The sequence below is a fragment of the Homalodisca vitripennis genome, chromosome 7 (genome assembly GCF_021130785.1).
Source record: "Homalodisca vitripennis isolate AUS2020 chromosome 7, UT_GWSS_2.1, whole genome shotgun sequence".
Classification (NCBI taxonomy): domain Eukaryota; kingdom Metazoa; phylum Arthropoda; class Insecta; order Hemiptera; family Cicadellidae; genus Homalodisca; species Homalodisca vitripennis.
The window spans coordinates 22,104,267-22,122,123 of record NC_060213.1 but is presented as its reverse complement, the minus strand read 5'-3'; the positions used below and the strand labels follow the sequence as shown (position 1 = coordinate 22,122,123).

General features: G+C 36.8%; 2 protein-coding genes across 2 annotated transcripts in view; both read left to right on the top strand.

Moving 5' to 3' along the window:
• The window catches only part of LOC124366641 (von Willebrand factor A domain-containing protein 8), a 123,816-nt gene extending 118,526 nt beyond the window's left edge, over positions 1-5,290 (top strand). Inside the window, exon 25 of the mRNA XM_046823240.1 lies at positions 2,786-5,290. Coding sequence (XP_046679196.1) covers positions 2,786-2,894 — 109 coding nt within the window. The 3' untranslated portion in view covers positions 2,895-5,290. The remainder of the gene's footprint in view (positions 1-2,785) is intronic.
• A 4,819-nt stretch (positions 5,291-10,109) lies between these two features.
• Positions 10,110-17,857, top strand: part of LOC124366998 — a 413,006-nt gene continuing 405,258 nt past the window's right edge. The window contains exon 1 of the mRNA XM_046823655.1: positions 10,110-10,420. The gene's annotated coding sequence lies outside the window, so the exon portion shown is untranslated. The remainder of the gene's footprint in view (positions 10,421-17,857) is intronic.

Genomic DNA, 17,857 nt, shown 5'->3' with positions numbered 1-17,857 from the left:
AGTTGAATCTCTTCATTGTTCCTCTTATAAGTTCTCACTATCTTCTTGATCTTGTCTAACCAAGTTCCTCTCATCCTATTTGTCCTATGTCTCCCACAAACCTCATTCCTGTACTTGCTCGTCTGCACTCCCCCAACATCATCAGGTTGTTCATAAATACCATCATATATATTTACCTGCTCCTTCCTAATATTCCTTAAAGCACTATAATTTTGTCTATCTCCACGATCAAACTTCCTTTGTTTTGTTTTAGTCAATTCTCAGCTGACAGTCAAGTTGAATCTCTTCATTGTTCCTCTTATAAGTCTCACTATCTTCTTGATTTGTCTACCAAGTTCCTCTCATCAATATTGTCCTATGTCTCCCACAAAACCTCATTCCTGTACTTGCTCGTCTGCACTCCCCAACATCATCAGGTTGTTCATAAAAAATACCATCATATATATTTACCTGCTCCTTCCTAATATTCCTTAAAGCACTATAATTTTTGTCTATCTCCACGATCAAACTTCCTTGTTTTAGTCAATTCTCAGCTGCAGTCAAGTTGAATCTCTTCATTGTTCCTCTTTATAAGTCTCACTATCTTCTTGATCTTGTCTACCAAGTTCCTCTCATCCTATTGTCCTATGTCTTCCCACAAACCTCATTCCTGTACTTGCTCGTCTGCACTCACCCAACATCATCAGGTTGTTCATAAATACCATCATATATATTTACCTGCTCCTTCCTAATATTCCTTTTATAAGCACTATAATTTTGTCTATCTCCGCGATCAAACTTCCTTGTTTTAGTCAATTCTCAGTCTGCAGTCAAGTTGAATCTGTTCATTGTTCCTCTTATAAGTCTCACTATCTTCTTGATCTTGTCTACCAAGTTTCCTCTCATCCTATTGTCCTATGTCTCCCACAAACCCCATTCCTGTACTTGCTCGTCTGCACTCCCCAACATCATCAGGTTGTTCATAAATACCATCATATATATTTATCTGCTCCTTCCTAATATTCCTAAAGCACTATAATTTTGTCTATCTCCACGATCAAACTTCCCTGTTTTAGTCAATCCTTAGCTGCAGTCAAGTTGAATCTCTTCATTGTTCCTCTTATAAGTCCTCACTATCTTCTTGATCTTGTCTACCAAGTTCCTCTCATCCTATTGTCCTATGTCTCCCACAAACCTCATTCCTGTACTTGCTCGTCTGCACTCCCCAACATCACCAGGTTGTTCATAAATACCATCATATATATTTACCTGCTCCTTCCTAATATTCCTTAAAGCACTACTTATTTAATTTTTGTCTATCTCCACGATCAAACTTCCCTGTTTTAGTCAATCCTTAGCTGCAGTCAAGTTGAATCTCTTCATTGTTCCTCTTATAAGTCTCACTATCTTCTTGATCTTGTCTACCAAGTTCCTCTCATTTCCTATTGTCCTATGTCTCCCACAAACCTCATTCCTGTACTTGCTCGTCTGCACTCCCCAACATCATCAGGTTGTTCATAAATACCATCATATATATTTACCTGCCATCCTTCCTAATTATTCCTTAAAGCACTATAATTTTGTCTATCTCCACGATCAAAATTCCCTGTTTTAGTCAATCCTTAGCTGCAGTCAAGTTGAATCTCTTCATTGTTCCTCTTATAAGTCTCACTATCTTCTTGATCTTGTCTACCAAGTTCCTCTCATCCTATTGTCCTATGTCTCCCACACAGGATTTTGATCCTATCCACAATACATTAAGTTTTAAAAATATTTAGACAAATTATTTCTCATTATTCCTTTCCTAAACTATCAAGAAAGTTTTAGATTTAAATTGGTATTATATAATTATTAGAATGGTTTATTACCAAAAAATGGTAATATAACATCAAAGATGGGTTCTTCCATACACACTTTATAATGAGGGCAACAGAGCTTACAACTTTGTACCTTTAAATTAATTTATTATTTCACATTTAATGGTTTCACATTTCTTTCATTAAGTTTTTTATGACTTTTTATTAAAAATATTATTTGATCGCATTTAATTTGTGGTTGCAAACAGAAAGAACCAAATATCATGTTTTAATGCAGATCCTGTAAATTTAAGGAAAGCTCTTATGCATGTGGTCACTTAATCTTACTAATTCGTTTGATTTTAATTTTAGCGTGTTGCGCAATTTGTATATTCACATAGTAAATGCGTATTGTGTAATTTTACCTCTATTGTGTTGTTATTAACACATTTCTCCACAAGAACACGTGTTGTACATAAGTGTGTTTACAAAGCAGAAACTGGCGACTTGTTTGTTTATTTTTGTCTGTCAAGACACTTGAATTTTCATAAAAATGTGTATATAATGTTGAAGTCATATAAACTATACATTTCTAAAAATAGCATCTAAAAATTTGGGGTTAAATGAATATTTTTAATTTATTTCTTTTATAAATCCTAAGTTATATATAAAAAAAAATTCAGGAGTGAATAACAAAACAAATTTTACATAGTTATATACGTTAAAAAAATCATGATAAAATGTTTTTAAATAAATAAAGAATGAAGTATAATTTGTTACATTTAAAGCATTGGTAGTAGTTAAAATAAGCTTTAGTAAAATACGTTAACGGGTACCCCCTAAAAAGCTGTACCACTACAGCAAGTTTACATGTCGTTTCTAGGGTTAATGTTATGCCAAACGAAAAGAATCTCATAACATTTTGTTTTATTTTATGTGATAGTGTTGTTAGTGTGTACGTAACACAACAAAATAACTTATTGACAGAGATTCTGTGTGTTGTGTGATAGGTTGGTACAAGCGTTGCCGGCGGGCAAGGCATTCATCTGCATGGATCTCCAGATGTTGCCTCAGATCCTCCATCAGATCTTCACGTCTTCCGTTCTCAAGTCTCGATGATCTTTTAGTTAGTTCTTTAGGTTTTTATGAATATAACTGGTGCAGTCTGTGATAATCATTGACACAAACATATTGTCTGGTCATCGACTTCAGGGGTGAACAGAGTAAATTAATTCAAGTCAAACCTTATTTCATGTATAGCGTATTCAATACATGAAAGGTTAAAAAATTTTACATGGCTCTAAACAATTTTAGGATGGTTAAAAACCAAAACACGTGTATGTCAATAAAAAGATTTGTAAAAGAGTTTTAGTTACTTTTTATTACATTAATTTTATCCACATAGATTTACACAAAATTCAAAACAAAGTAAATAGAATAGAGAAAGAAATAAAGAAGGTAACGGACCAGGAATCCGCACAAAATGAATTATGTTTTTGGTTCATGGGAAAAGAACCAAAAATAATGTTTCTGTTTGTCTCAGCTCACTATTAATCTAAGTGAGCTGTGCCTTTTCTTTTGTTATGAGTTTTTATTTTATTTTGGAAATCAAATCAGTAATTAAAACTACTGAATATTTTTTAATAGATTTTTGTATCTTTCTTGAGCTGTAATTATTTGTTTGTACCTGTTTGTGTCTTTGCTTGGATGCAACGTTTAGTTAGCTAATCAATCTGTGTTAGTTTTTCATTCCGTAGCCCTGTGCTTTGTCATTTATTAACAACCCCACATTCACCTGTCTGCCATTGTTGTATTTTCCTCAGAGGCTATATTTGATCTTCAAGCAACCTTTTTAATGAATAAAAATGTTAGTGAAGAAGCATATAATGTTTTTGTGTGGTTTTAATTATTACGTTTGTGTGCAACATTACTTCAAGCTAGGCTCAGATGGTTATGTCAATGTGTGAATACGGTGTGCCTAAACCGGGATTTGAGCCTGGGTCCTTCGGGTGATAATCTGAGGTGCTGATCTCTTAGCTACTGGTGAAATGATGACGAGAGAACAACAAAACACAACAATAGAAATTATTCGTGGATATTCTTTCTATTCATATTATGTGTTACTTTTTAGATTTTCCAACCATAGTAGAAGATTCAGAAAGCGTGGTTGATAATTTAATTACTAATTTAACCTTAAACCAAATGAAGGTAACTGGGATTAACACTCAAATATCAGATCATAGTAGACAAGTATTGTTCTGGATACAAAGAAAAGTACACAATAAACAAGAATTTGAAAAAATTATAAAGATTTTTTCTAAAAGGAACCTCGATAAAGTCTCTGCAATGTTTAACTACAAAAATTAGTTTGCTGTTTAAAATGCTTCTGTAGATTATACATTTTGATGTTTCATGGCAACTTTCCATTGGTTAGAGCTAGATAATATAATTATAGCATACTGCATTGGTTTGATGATGACTGTACTTTAGAGGAAAAGAATATAATGCAATTAAATAACTTAAGAAGAACTGCAGTACAATATTTAATTAATAAATATCAATGAAAACAAAACATTAAACAAGGCCAAAATTTAAATGTGGGATCCTCTTTTAGTAATATTATCTTATAATTTAACCTTTAATGTAGTAAATGTTTACCTTTAGTACCTATTTTGTGTTTTCACTGTGCTCAAGCCTAGTCTTGTTTTGTATCTGTATATTTTTTAATTACTTTCTACCCTGGGGAATTCAACATAACAAATAGATTTGTAAGCAAGATTTTTTTCTTGTAAAACCTTTATAGCTCAAAGTCTAGTTATATGTTAGCAATTTAAAAAATTATTAATTTTCATAAATAATAATAATTTTACAGATTATTTTGATTCATTGATTGAGTACTTTAAACACTGTACATTTTATCAATTGATTTTACAAATATTTTTACTATTCAAGAGAATTTCTGTACAAAAATATTTTTTATGTGGATTTAAGGCCATAAAAACCAAATTTTGTTTCTGTTACATTTTTTTAAGCTCAGTATTGATAACAATACATAAGAAATCTGGTTATTAATTTTCTATTACAATTCCTGAGAAGAATTTTATTGATCAATTAATAATTTTAAGAATTACGTGTGATTTTTCTATTCTATTCTTCATCCTGTAAATCAGTTCATTTCTATAAAGTAAGGCTGTGTAGAATGTTTTGAACTTATAGTAATTAGTTTTTGTCCCTAATGATGTATTTGGAATAAAATTAAGAGTTTACATATTGTACTTGTAATTCATAAAACAAAATTCTGTAAAACAATAAATTGTATTTGTAGCCATGTTCTTTTATAAATATATTATGTATTAATAATATTCATTCATTTACTGTTTTATTGAACAGTTTTTTCAAAGATCTTCATCTACAGTTTTAGTTTTATTTTCTATTGAATGTTTTTTATTTACTCATAAGCAGGTTGTTATGAACTATTTGTACGTTATACCAAATAATAAAATATTTTTGTAGAATCATGTTCTTTATCTAACCTCAATGTGTTAAACCCCTGATACTTCTACACACTGAAGGCGATGTGTACAGATATATTGTTTAGACAGAGTAGTGAGGGGTTTGAGGGGAAGTAGGGGCTGGGTGGGGTAACAGGAGGATGACTGCAGGTGTAGTCAGTAGACTATTAGTATTATTGCAGATATATGTCTGATGTACGTCTAGGCTTTCATTGTACTTTGTTAACATAACACTCTGGGGTACTGATTCTCCATATATTTATAAACGTTGTATATTGTTTCATCAGTATTTGTACAGTTTTCGAAACCGAAGCAATTGCAGTGTCCATCGTAAGCACTGAGATTTATGTTTTGTTCTACACCACTGACATATGTAGTTAATTTTTAGGTGCTGACAATATTCCTTACAATTTCCTTACTGATAAACTACAATATGGGGGACCAAGAGGAATCAAAGTTTGGGGTCAGAGTTGGGGTTGATAACAAACTAAGGAGGTGTATGTATAAGAGGGGATAACTGTAGGCAGTTAAGAAGAATAATTTCGGAGGTGTCTTATTATCTTTGTAATGTTAACAGCACAGCCCAGCTTTATTTATAACAGACTTAATAGTAACACGTTACATTTTTTCTGCTTTCACCTTTTCCTCCTCCTTTCTTCTTTTTCTTCTAAGGGACAGCTTATTGCCATGCACTTAAGCCTCAAGGCCCTTTGCGCACCCTGGAAGTATACCATGAGACTAACCAGTCATTGGTTTTAGCAGTCTTACAAACCGCCGAAAACAACCGATGAGGTCTTCCTAGAGAAATTCACCACTATTGTCCAGTTTACTAATGATGGCATAGTACTCCCTTGCTATTACAGGGCAGTCAAAGAGCAGGTGTTCAGCAGTTTCCTTTTGCTCGTCACACATTTTAAAGAGCAGATCCTTTCGAAGAATGCCGACTCTGAAGATGCTTCCTCAGGTGACCATGTCCGGTAATTAGACCCAGAACCCGAAAAGACATTGATCAACTTAAGGAGAGAAGGCCGAACGCTACCCTGCGGGAAGGCAACTCTAGAACCATTCAGAGATCTGGATGCAGCATCCACCTTCTCTCATTTTCAGTGTAAATCGAGTCAGCCCCAAAGGACTCAGAAATACCACAGAACAGTTGAGGTCTCGTAGTGTTGGATGCTTAGCCCAATTTGCTAGGGCATCAGCTCTTTCATTACCAGAGATCCCCTTATGACCAGAAACTCAGCAAACAGTCACATTGTTAATTCTGCCAAGGGGAAAAAACGACTTGATAGCAAACCCAGACAAGTTTGGAGTTAAACATACATGAGTGCAATGCCTTAAATGCTGCCTGACTATCGGTGAAAGTATGAACAACTAACCTCAGGTCTGAGCAACCTCAGCTAGTCTGCTCAACCTCTACATCAACACAACTAACTGCTGAATTATCGTCAGTGGTAACGGGGTATGATGAACAGGCAAAAATACCCAACGCCAAACTGCCTGCTGTAACATTTCCAGACCAAGATCTGTTGGGGTTTTTATTTCAGGATCCATGAAAGGTCCCACAAGGAAAGTAAAAGGTCCGCCCAGTCAGAGCCCCGTATGGCCAAGTTTACACTTGACACACAGATTTACATTGGGAGGGGGGCGCCCAACCACCAAGGCCACCGTTCGTGACGTAATATCCCTAAGGCATGCCTTGCTACTTTGTTTCACTCCCTGTTTGTTAATCTGGCGGTCGAAGTCGATTCTGTGATCTGTTTAGGTGACACAAATATTGATCTTACGTCAAAAACATGTAGTCAGTCGAATTACTACGCTGACTCTTGCGAGGAACTAATACAATCCAATTGATTGAAGAACCAACAAGAGTGACAGCAACCACAATGATAGACCACATTATATTGGGCAAGTCGGCTGAGGTCAAGAGGGATCACAGAGAAAAGGGAATTACAGACCACAATTAAATTTATTGTGATTTGATTCTGAAGAAGGACAATTTAGAACCAAAGATAATCTGTTATAGAGATTTTTCTAGATCTAACGTAGATCACGTGGTAAAAGAACTGGAAAATTAAAGATGTAAATGTAATTGAAGAGATGATAACGCCTATGATAATAAGAGTGTATGACAATCACGAACCAAAAGTATGCAAGAAAGTAACAAAAAGAAAAGCTCCCTGGAGAAATGACGAAATCAAAGTATTTACACTAAAGAAAAATAAACCTATAAATAAATATTGGAGGTCAAAAAATGACAGAGATTCGGAAATGTACCAGGACACGAAACACATTAAACACAGTTGTATGGCAAGCCAAAAGAACATACTTTGCAAAAGAAACTGTCAACAACAAATACCAAAAAATGACTTGTTTGAAACAATGTGATCAACACAATAATTGTGGAGATCAGGTCAAGCATGATTTTAATATTGACTATATAAATAGATACTTTGCAAAAGCAGAAACTGGAAATGAATTAAATAAGGACATCTTTGGCTATTTTATGACAAATAAACAACATGAGAAAATGATTGATTTCAAGTCCAATGCTGTCACTGAGTAAACAGTAAAACAAATAATAAATACGATAGGAAGTGATCCAATGTCAATAGAAATGATGTAAATGATTAAAACTGTGAGTCCGCCATTGACGCCATAACTTATCTGATGAATGAATCACTGAATAAAGAGGTAATTCCACAAACTTGGCAGAAAGCATTGTTCGTCAAATACCGAAAATAACTAATCGAACTAGTGTGAACCAGTTGAGACCAATATCCATAGTTTTAGCAATGTTCAAGATCCTGGAGAAAATAGTAATTCACATGCATGAACGTAACTTACTCCAAAAACTGCAACCCGGATTCAGAAAGAATCATAATACATGTTCAGCGTTGAGAAAATTTGTTAGTGAAAGTATTGATGCTAAAAACAAGGAGAATATAGCTCTCTTATAATTCTTGACTACTCTAAAGCTTTTGATTCTAGGATAACAGTACGCTGATTGCAAGGGTGCATTATTACGGATTTGGTGGTGATGTTACTTCATGGATAGTATCGTACCTTGGAGACAAGCTGCATATTATCACACTTGGGAGTATGGCATCTACGCCCCTTGCAAAGCTACATGCCTCAGGGCAGTTGCCTTAGACTGGTTCTGTACACAGCTGACTTCCCTAGCTTTGTGCAAAACTGTATCTCATTTTTATGCAGATGATTCACAGTTGCACTTGTCATACGAGCCAAGCCACATGACAGAAGCTTTTGGTCAGATTAATTATGACCTGAAGAACATAGCAAAGTGTTTAGTAACCAATGGTCTGAAACTCAACTCAGACACGTGAACAGTTTTGCACACTGCACCATACGACCAAGTACATACTCTTAAAAAGAGTGAGGCGTATGTCTCACTTGAGAGCAAGAGTGTGGCTGTCCGTGACAAACCGTCACCTTCACTAAACATGTCACATATCCCTTCCAGCGCGTGTTAGGAAGACTGAGAGGTCTGTATAGGTTTAGAGGTTTGCTTCATGAGACCGCTAAACTTCATTTAGTGCAGTCACTGATCATGTCAGTATTTTATTACTACTTCCCTGAATATGGCAGTAATATAGTTTCTAGGTAGGACATGGATCGTATCCAGAGGCTTAAAACTCAACCATTCGTTTTATTTTTTGCTTGAGGAGGTTTGACCATGTATCTCTGTACCGGGAAACAGTTAATATGCTGTCCGTAGACACTGCATGCAGGATGTTAACACTGCTGCATGACACATAGTGTTTTGAAGATCCAAGAGCACGACTACATTTACGAAATGCTCTCTTCCCATGACGAGGTGTCTCAGCACAGGTCTCGCCATGGTAGGAAGCTTCACTTTCCTAAGGTAAGCTTGGAGTTGGAAAGGAAGAGTTATTCATACTTCGGCCCAAACATATTACAACAAGCTTTCTGATCACCTTAAAACTTTGTCTTACAGTACCTTTAAAGTTAAGATTAAAAACATGTTAATGAATGAAATTCCCAACTACTACGTTTACATCATTTGGTGTTAAGAGTTTGTGACAATAGTTGTTCTGAAAAACTGATTTGTTCGAAAAATGTTGGAAAATAAAGGAATTCTGATTTTATTTGATCACTCAGGCACGGTATGTGGCAAAAGTATGTATGTGATACGATTCCGGACAGACCAGTCGAGTCTGGCCATGCCCAACCTGGCACCACTATTATGAGTCGCCGTGGGCTACCGCCGTCACAGTGCGCACAATCCGGGGACTAACCTAAATCCTAGGGTTCTGTTGATAGCAGGATCACCTAATGCAGGACGCTTAACAAGCGTTCATCCAAGCCCGACCTTTGTTTGGATTTGTATCCCCTATTGGTCTTGATTGACACCAGAAAAAGTGTCACGCCTGGGAAGATACTTTCCCAGTTCATTGGGAATCACCCGAACTAAGGTCAGTCCATCCCCTAGACCTCTTTTCGCCTCCCTAATATACTATGTTTCTCCCATCAGAACCTGCGACATGTGTACATTGGCCCGTTCAGGGTCTGCAGACCTAAAACAAGAAGTATAAATATATAAAGTACTCAACCTAATTTCTTACCTTATTACTATCTTCAATCGTGCATAAGGTTCAACCAACTAATTGTTTTATAATATCTACTACCTGTATTCCGTACATTCATATCTTTTGCTGCATTCATATTTTCATATTAAGCTATCCAATAGTAGAATTTAGTAAAGCATTTGTTACTCTTTGGTAAATCGGGGTGCAGCACAGCACTGCTTAGTTGTCTGTCTGTCTATCCAGCTGGTGCTGGTTGTCTTTAAACGAAGCCTACTTGATCTTATCTTAATTAGTTATACTGTGGTTGATTGTGTTTGTTGTTATTTCTTTCTGTTTATCTTGGTTAATGTTAGTTTTTAGTGTTTACGTATTAAGCTGAAGTCTGAACTTAAAAGTTAGTAGTTAAATATTTTTTTATATTGATGATGTGGTAATGTGAATGTAGATCGATTGTTCCACTATTAAATCAAGTAATGGAATGTATTTTACCACCCAGATTTCATTAGAACACTAATAAAGTCTGTAAAGACTCCAATTAACCTATTGTGTCTGAAAGAGTTAGGTAAGTACATTTGTATTTCGTCGTTGTTAGACATTTTTTAGCATGATTTGCAAAAATTTAACAAGTGCTAGGCTAATTTGTAAATTTTGTTAGTTTTATAAATGTAGGGCCTATAGTTGTTTTGTAAATTTCTAAACATTTTACATTTGCCCTAGTAAGTTACTACAGAGACAATACTTTCAATAGATTATTCAAATCAACAACGTAATGGAGAAAAAGGTTACACTACACAATATAAAAGATAGCCTATAATGTGCAAATTGAAAATGTAAGACTAAGTACAGTTCAAACAGGATAAAGGAAATATATAAGTACTGTAGCATGTCAGACCTAACATCTCAACAAGAAATAAATTGGGAAATTCAACAGTACTTATGGTAGGCTATCTATGAGATTAAAGGCCAACCCGGCAAATCACGAATTTGATTATATTACCGTATTCTGCTCATCCTCCTAAACAAAAAAATGTATGGTTTTAGGAGGTATATTCATAAATACATTACGCTTTTAATATTTGAATGTTCTGTTTGTGTCTCGACGTCATTCTGTGTACCATGTTATCTGCGGCTGGGACTGATAGTGTATCTGTTCTCTGAGTGTTCCGGGGCTGTTGCAGTGTTTCACAAGATATCGTGTACTGTAACTTAGTTCGAGTGAGTGCTTGTCAGTCATCGTTCAACTATCCACTAGTTCGACAAATCGTAGTGAATTGTGTGTGTCAGAATGTTTTGTTGGGTACATGAAGAGTTTACATTTTGACCGCAGCGCGATTATTTCCTTTTAATGGTAAGTGTTCTCTATTAATGTCCATGTATATATTAATATTGGGTTTTTACATGGTTTATGAAGTTTTTTACACTTTACATACATTTCTATACATACAATACAATACAATACAATACAATACAATACAATCTTTATTTACAAATTCCTTGGAGAATTGTAAGGGCGTCAAAATATCTTTTACAGTGCATAATATATATATACAAGTTTTAGTTGAGTTCAAGGAATTCCTCCAATGAGTAGAATGGGTGATCTTCAAGCCATTTTCTTAGCATGTGCTGGAAGTTCTTGCCTTGAAGTTTCCTTATCTCCGGAGGTAGGTGGTTGTGCAGTTTTCTTCCAATGTAGGTTGGTTTTCTCTCGTACAGTGACATGTGGTGGGTCGGTAGGTGATATAGTTCAGCACCCCTTGTGTTGTACTGATGGACATCACTGTTTTTTTGAGGGTTTTCATTACAGGTGCTGGAGATCACTGCTTCAATATAGAGATTCACAACAGTCAAGATTTTAAAAGTTTTAAATGCTGTTCTGCAGCTGTCATTGTAGTGTAATTCTGCTAGGGCTCTGATGGCTTTCTTCTGAATTTTAAGGACTCTCTCTAAGTTAGTCCTTGAGGTTCCACCCCACACAACCAGACCATAGCGGAGATGGGACTCAAAAACTGCAAAGTACCCAGTCCTGGCAGTGCTTGTATCACAAGAACTTGCAATGCGTTTTTACTGCAAAGTAGCCAGTGTTAAGCTTTTTGCATAGGCTGTCCAAGTGAGGCACCTATGTCAGATTTTTGTCTAGGGTAACACCCAGAAACGTAGTATGATTCTTCATTTCCACATTTGGGATGTGTTCAACTATCTCTGCTCGCCTTCCAAAAGCAACTTGTAGTGTCTTTGTAGTGTTTACTGCCAGATCATTTTTACTACAGTATTCATAAGCTTTTTTTACTGAAGTGAGACAAGATGATGTTAGATTTTCTGACTTGGAGTTTTTTAGGACCAGGGTGGTGTCATCCGCGTACATAAGAGTGTGACATTGATTTCCTATGTACTGAGGCATATCATTTGTGAAAAGGATGAACAAGACTGGGCCGAGAACTGATCCTTGTGGCACTCCTCGGTTGACTGGTAAGGGACCTGACTTGGTTTTTCCTGTTACCCCATTTGTTGTTTGTTTGAGTTCAACTAGCTGACTTCGACCCATGATATAACTTCCGAACCACTTTTTAGCTGTTCCTGTTATTCCAAGAAATTCTAGTTTTTTGCAGTATGAGCTCGTGCCCCAGGCAATCAAAGGCCTTACTGAAGTCGAGGAATATGCTTGTTGTTAGTTTACCTTCTTCGAGATTGTCAATTATGGTTTCAACCATGTCGATCATTGCAGTAGTTGTTGATTTCCCCCTTAGGAATCCATGCTGTGAAGTTGTGATTAAGTTGTGCTGTGTACAGTACTGTAGGAGTCTTTTTAGGACAATTTTTTCTATAACCTTGGAGAATGTGGAAATAAGTGATATCGGTCGGTAATTACTAACTTCCTGTTTTGATCCACCTTTAAATTTCGGGTATACTATGGACAGCTTTAGGTTTGTTGGGAACTCTCCGGCTTTGAATGATCTGTTAGTTATATTTACCAGAGGTTTAATTAATTCATTTGAGCAGAACTTCAGCATTTTAGATGAGAATTCATCAAAACCAGCGGAGTTTTTTTGTTTTTAATTCCTGAATTGTGAATTTAACTTCTTTCTCTGTTGTGGGAGCTAGTGTAGTCATTGAAGAAACATTGTTTGTAGGATATGGGTTGAGTGGTGGTAAGTTTGAGATTTGTTGGTTCATATTAGCTTTTTTAAGCGTGTTTTCAGCCACATTTATGAAGAAGCTATTAAAGTGTTCTGCTAGCTTTTTAGAATCTTTGGCCAGCTCTTCATTGATTTTTAATTCTATTTTTTTACAGTCTGCTGCTTTAGTTGTTGACCATGTATTCTTAATTACGTCCCATGTAGCTTTTGATTTGTTATCAGCTGCATTGATATGGTTTGTGGAAGCTTTTTTCCTCAAAGTTTTAAGCCTTAGGTCTTAAAGTCTTTTTCTTTCTGCAGTTATTGCCTTGTCGGCCTTATTCCCTGAAAGCTCATAGGTTCTCAGTGCTTTAAGATATTCTTCCTTTAGTGTGTTGGCTTCTTGGTCTTCAATTGTCTTAGTTTTTCTTCTCTTAGTTCTGGCTTTTTTTCGTGGGCATGACGAGTCAAGGGCTAATGTCAGGGTTGTTTGGAAGTGTTTGAAGGCTTCATCTACAGAAGTTGCCAGAAGTACATTGCTCCAATCTTCTTGTTGAAGAGCACTTTTTAGTTCCTCTAGATTAGTTTGACTAAACGATCTCTTGTATGTGCTTGGCTCGGTGGGTTTCTCATTAACAAGGTGGCAGGTTTGTGCTGAGTGATCAGAGATACCTGCATGGATCACCTTGGTGGTGATTTTCTCATGAGGTAGGTTTGAGCATATCCAGTCAATAGAGGTTTGTGTGCTCTTTGTTATTCTCTTGGCTGGTAGTTCAAACCTCTCGATATTATGGGAGGTCAGGATTTCTCCTAAGTCTCTGTTTCTTTTGTCAGTCCTTCTCAGATCTATATTGATGTCTCCCATGATAATTAGTGGGGAGTTTTCCAGATTTTTTTCATTAATTATCTGTGACAAAATGGTGGTAGATTCTTCCAGGTTACTCTGTGGAGACCGGTAAGTTCCCAGAATATTGAGCTTGTCCTTACCATTTTTTACTTGGATAAGTGCGGCTTCTAGTACTTGTTCTCTGCAATAATTTGACACATTCACTTCCTCAGTGACGTCTTCAAGGAAGTTTTCTATGTACACAGCAACTCCTCCGCTTTTGTGTTCTGATCTGGAAAAATGAGCCTTAAGATTGTAGCCAGAGAGTATTTTTGTATTTTCAATCTCTTCCTTTCTGAGACCGTGTTCAGTAAGAATGACAATATGAGGATGTTCTTTTTCTATTAAGTGCTGCAGGCGGTCGATTTTGTTCGAAACATATTGTGTGTTTTGGTGGAGTAAAAGTAGTTCGAATTTTGGGGTTGATTTTCTTTTTTTTTGTTAGTCCATGGTTGCGTGTTCTGAAGGAATTATTGGGGTTTTGTAGCGAGTTCTTTTCTGAGAAACCAGGCCTAAAAAAGGGCCTCCTTCATTTGGTAGTTTTTTCTCAGCTCTGTGAAGTGATGAATATTATTATTAAAGAAAGCCTCTACAGATTCTTTTGGATCTCTGATAATAGCTGTTTTTGGTGGATTTTTTCTGCTCGCCGTGTTCAGCACAGGTTCAACTTTGTTTACAGTGCGATATTCTGCACTACTTGACGCTTCTTTTGATTTTTTTACCTGTAAGGATACACTTCGGTGGTTCTGTGAATTTCTTCTGTAATTTTTAGTTTTATATTTAATTGATGGTTCAGTGGTGGTTTGCTTTCTTTCATGGTACTTGTTTTTTTTCTGTATCAAGTGTAGTCGATTGTAGGTGCGATCGAAATGCCGAAGTGTGGACAGAAGAGTTGCTCTTCTCAGCCGCGGTAGTCACGGTCTCTGCAGCAGTGGCAGTCATAGGTGTCCTAGCCAAGGTGGTACTGGTTATCTTTTCAGCCATGGCGGTCACAGGTGTCTTAGCCACGGTGATACTGGTTGTTTGGAGGACGATCGACTCAGCCGCAGGTGTCGCAGGCATCTCTGCCACAGTTGTTTGGGCTGCGGATGTTGCAGGCGCCATGGCGTTCTCCAGTAGGTTTTCTATGTGGTCTTGTCTTGATTTTATATCAGCTAAGTTTGACAAAATTTTGGAATTTGAGGACTGAATCGAGTTCTCCAGTTTTTCTTGCATCAGTTTTATTTGAGATAACTCATCAGTTATTAGTGGTGCGTTTGAGGGCAAAGGTGCCAGTGGGTTTAAAGATGTCATGCCAGTCTCTGGTTCAGTCTGTGTTCCACACTCCGACAGCGAGGCGTTCATTAGTGGATTCCTGTTTAGGTCCCTTTCCTGGAAGCTGTCGAGCTTTTTCTTTAACAATAAAATAGCATTATTTTGTACAATATTCTGTTTTTCATGTGCACTTATTACATTTAGCTGTTGCATGTCATGACCTTCAAAAGTACTAGTCAACTCGTTCCTCAGTGTTTTCTCTTTGTCTAGCTGGTTCTCAAGCTGCTTTGTGGTTTCAAGCAGTGAAGTTATTCTGTTTGATAGGGCATCTTTGTCATCTTCAAGTTCTTCGATTACGGCTTGGTCTTTAAGCTTTGCTTACACTGCTTTGGCTTTTTATTCTCTGTGCCAGCTCAGAGTTTCGTAGTGTTAAGTCTAGAAGGTCCTGTTTTAGCTTAGTGTTTTTCTTCCAAGAGAATGTTGCCGAATTCAGCTGCTAAGGTAAGTGATGTATTTAGGTCTGGATTTTCATTGTCTGCAATTTTCGCTTGGATGTCTTCTATTGCAGTGTACGAGAGAGACGTGTCAGTGTGTGCATGGTTTTTGGGGTGTAGGTGTACTTGTTAGGTTTTCAATATTTATTGTATTGGATTTGCAGGTGTCACACGACCACGTTTTTATGTCTTTGTCTGTGAGATTTTTAAACTTTTTATAACTCCATGTTAGGCATTTTTGCGTGATACCACTTTTTGCAGGAGCTAGCACATTTTATTCCTTGATATTTGACTCCAGTCTCACATATTCCACAAGGAAATTTAGACATTTTGTTTTATTCAGTAAAAATTAAATTAATATTATTGTATTATTTGGGGCAGATAGGAGTAAGTAATAGTCATCAATTAATTATTGGAGTCAATCAGATAAAATATATGAGCATACAGAGACATTCAAGGCTGTAGCCTGGTAATTGCTATTTACATTGGTGATTGACAGCTGGTAGATAAGAGTCTAGTCTGCAGTGCTGTCTGCAGCTGCAGTGTTGGGGCAGGTTTGGTGGTGGTGGAGAGTGACAGTTCTCGACAGGAAACAGGAAAACGACCACTGTAGTCAGTCTCAGGTTATTTATTACCGTCTTCTACATTCTTGAGACTTATCAGAAAACTTTGTTCCACACAATAACCTGGTGAATTTTTCCGTTTCTACCAAGAGTAGCTCAGTGGTTGTTACTATCTGTTGTAATCAGTGCTTTATAACTGTGATATACCAGTTTTTACTGTGCAAAGAAAACATGTGCTTCCACACACATTGAACAGTGAGTTGTTATTATTGTATTTATCTAGATTATTGCTGCTGGTAAAATGGAATGTTATATCTCTGTCTTGGGGGGGGGTGGGGGGGGGGGGGGGTGGGGGGGGGGGGGGGTGGGGGGGGGGGGGGGTGGGGGGGGGGGGGGGTGGGGGGGGGGGGGGGTGGGGGGGGGGGGAATGCATTCCAATACTCCAGCACTTTATGCTCTGGATGGTTATGTCGTAAAGATATTTTTCTCGATAGATGAAACATGAATACTTGCTATTACAATTGTAGAAACCTTCAATGTCGTGTTCTAGTATATCATTGCGATCTCAGATGTGAGAAAGTATTAATTATAGCAAATTTTGCATTAGGAGCTTTTCCTTATTTTTGTGTTTACTACAATGACGTAATTAATTTTACGGTCACTATTTTCCAATATGGTGGTCAGCTACGAAATTTCAAGTGGAAACCCTGATACTGGATAAGCGAGTCTTGGATATTAATTTTTACTATGAAAGACTTATAGGATCCCGCTATCTTCAGTTACTAGAGAAGGTTGTTTGCCCGCTATTGATCATTTTACACTGAATGTGAGAACGCAACAATGTTCAACAAACAGAGCTACGCCACAGAACGTTCACGCAGCCCCCAACTTTCTAAACGATAAAAGATAAAGGTAAAGTACGTATTGGTTTTATCAAGCATAGTTAGGGCGAGAAGCCCTCTTTGATATTTACTCTGGAGGTAACGGATTAAATGTGACTTCCGAATCACCACCAACGGCCGAACAGGCGGGCTGCTTGCAAGGACAAGATCGCTCAGCGGTCACCTACCCAAGCAGCAGCCACGCTCGACGTTGCTTGATTCAGTCATCTTGTGATGACCACCGCACTTGCTACACTATACCATTGGTCATCCAAGGTGGAATAAAAACTGCAAATGGAAATGAAACTTGCTCAGCAAAATCCACGGACCTAATCCCACTAGATTTATTTCATCACAGTTTTTTAACATCATCTGATTTACATTTAATAGTAATTGAATAAAATAAACTATAAAATAAACTATTTGTGATATTGAAACAGCTTTTTGACATTACATTACAAAATACACTTTGGGTCGAATCTAACTTTTCAAATTGTAAGACAAGACTAAAAGATTCTGATACGCTCAGCGCTCCTGGCGGCTAAACGGGTAAGTACCGTATATTAAAATAACACTAATAATTTTAAAAATCTTAGCATTGTTTTTAAACCCCGAATTATTCAGGAAAAATAAGCGTTTCGCACAGCAATTTCAAAGTTGACCACCATATTGGAAAATGAAGTTTTAAGTTAATACATGCTGAGATCTCAATGGTGGCCTTCTTGAATTGGTTACTCTGTATCTTACACATGCCTCTGCAGAAGTTGTTTGTAGCAATGTGTCACCAATACATATTTTTGCTAGCTTT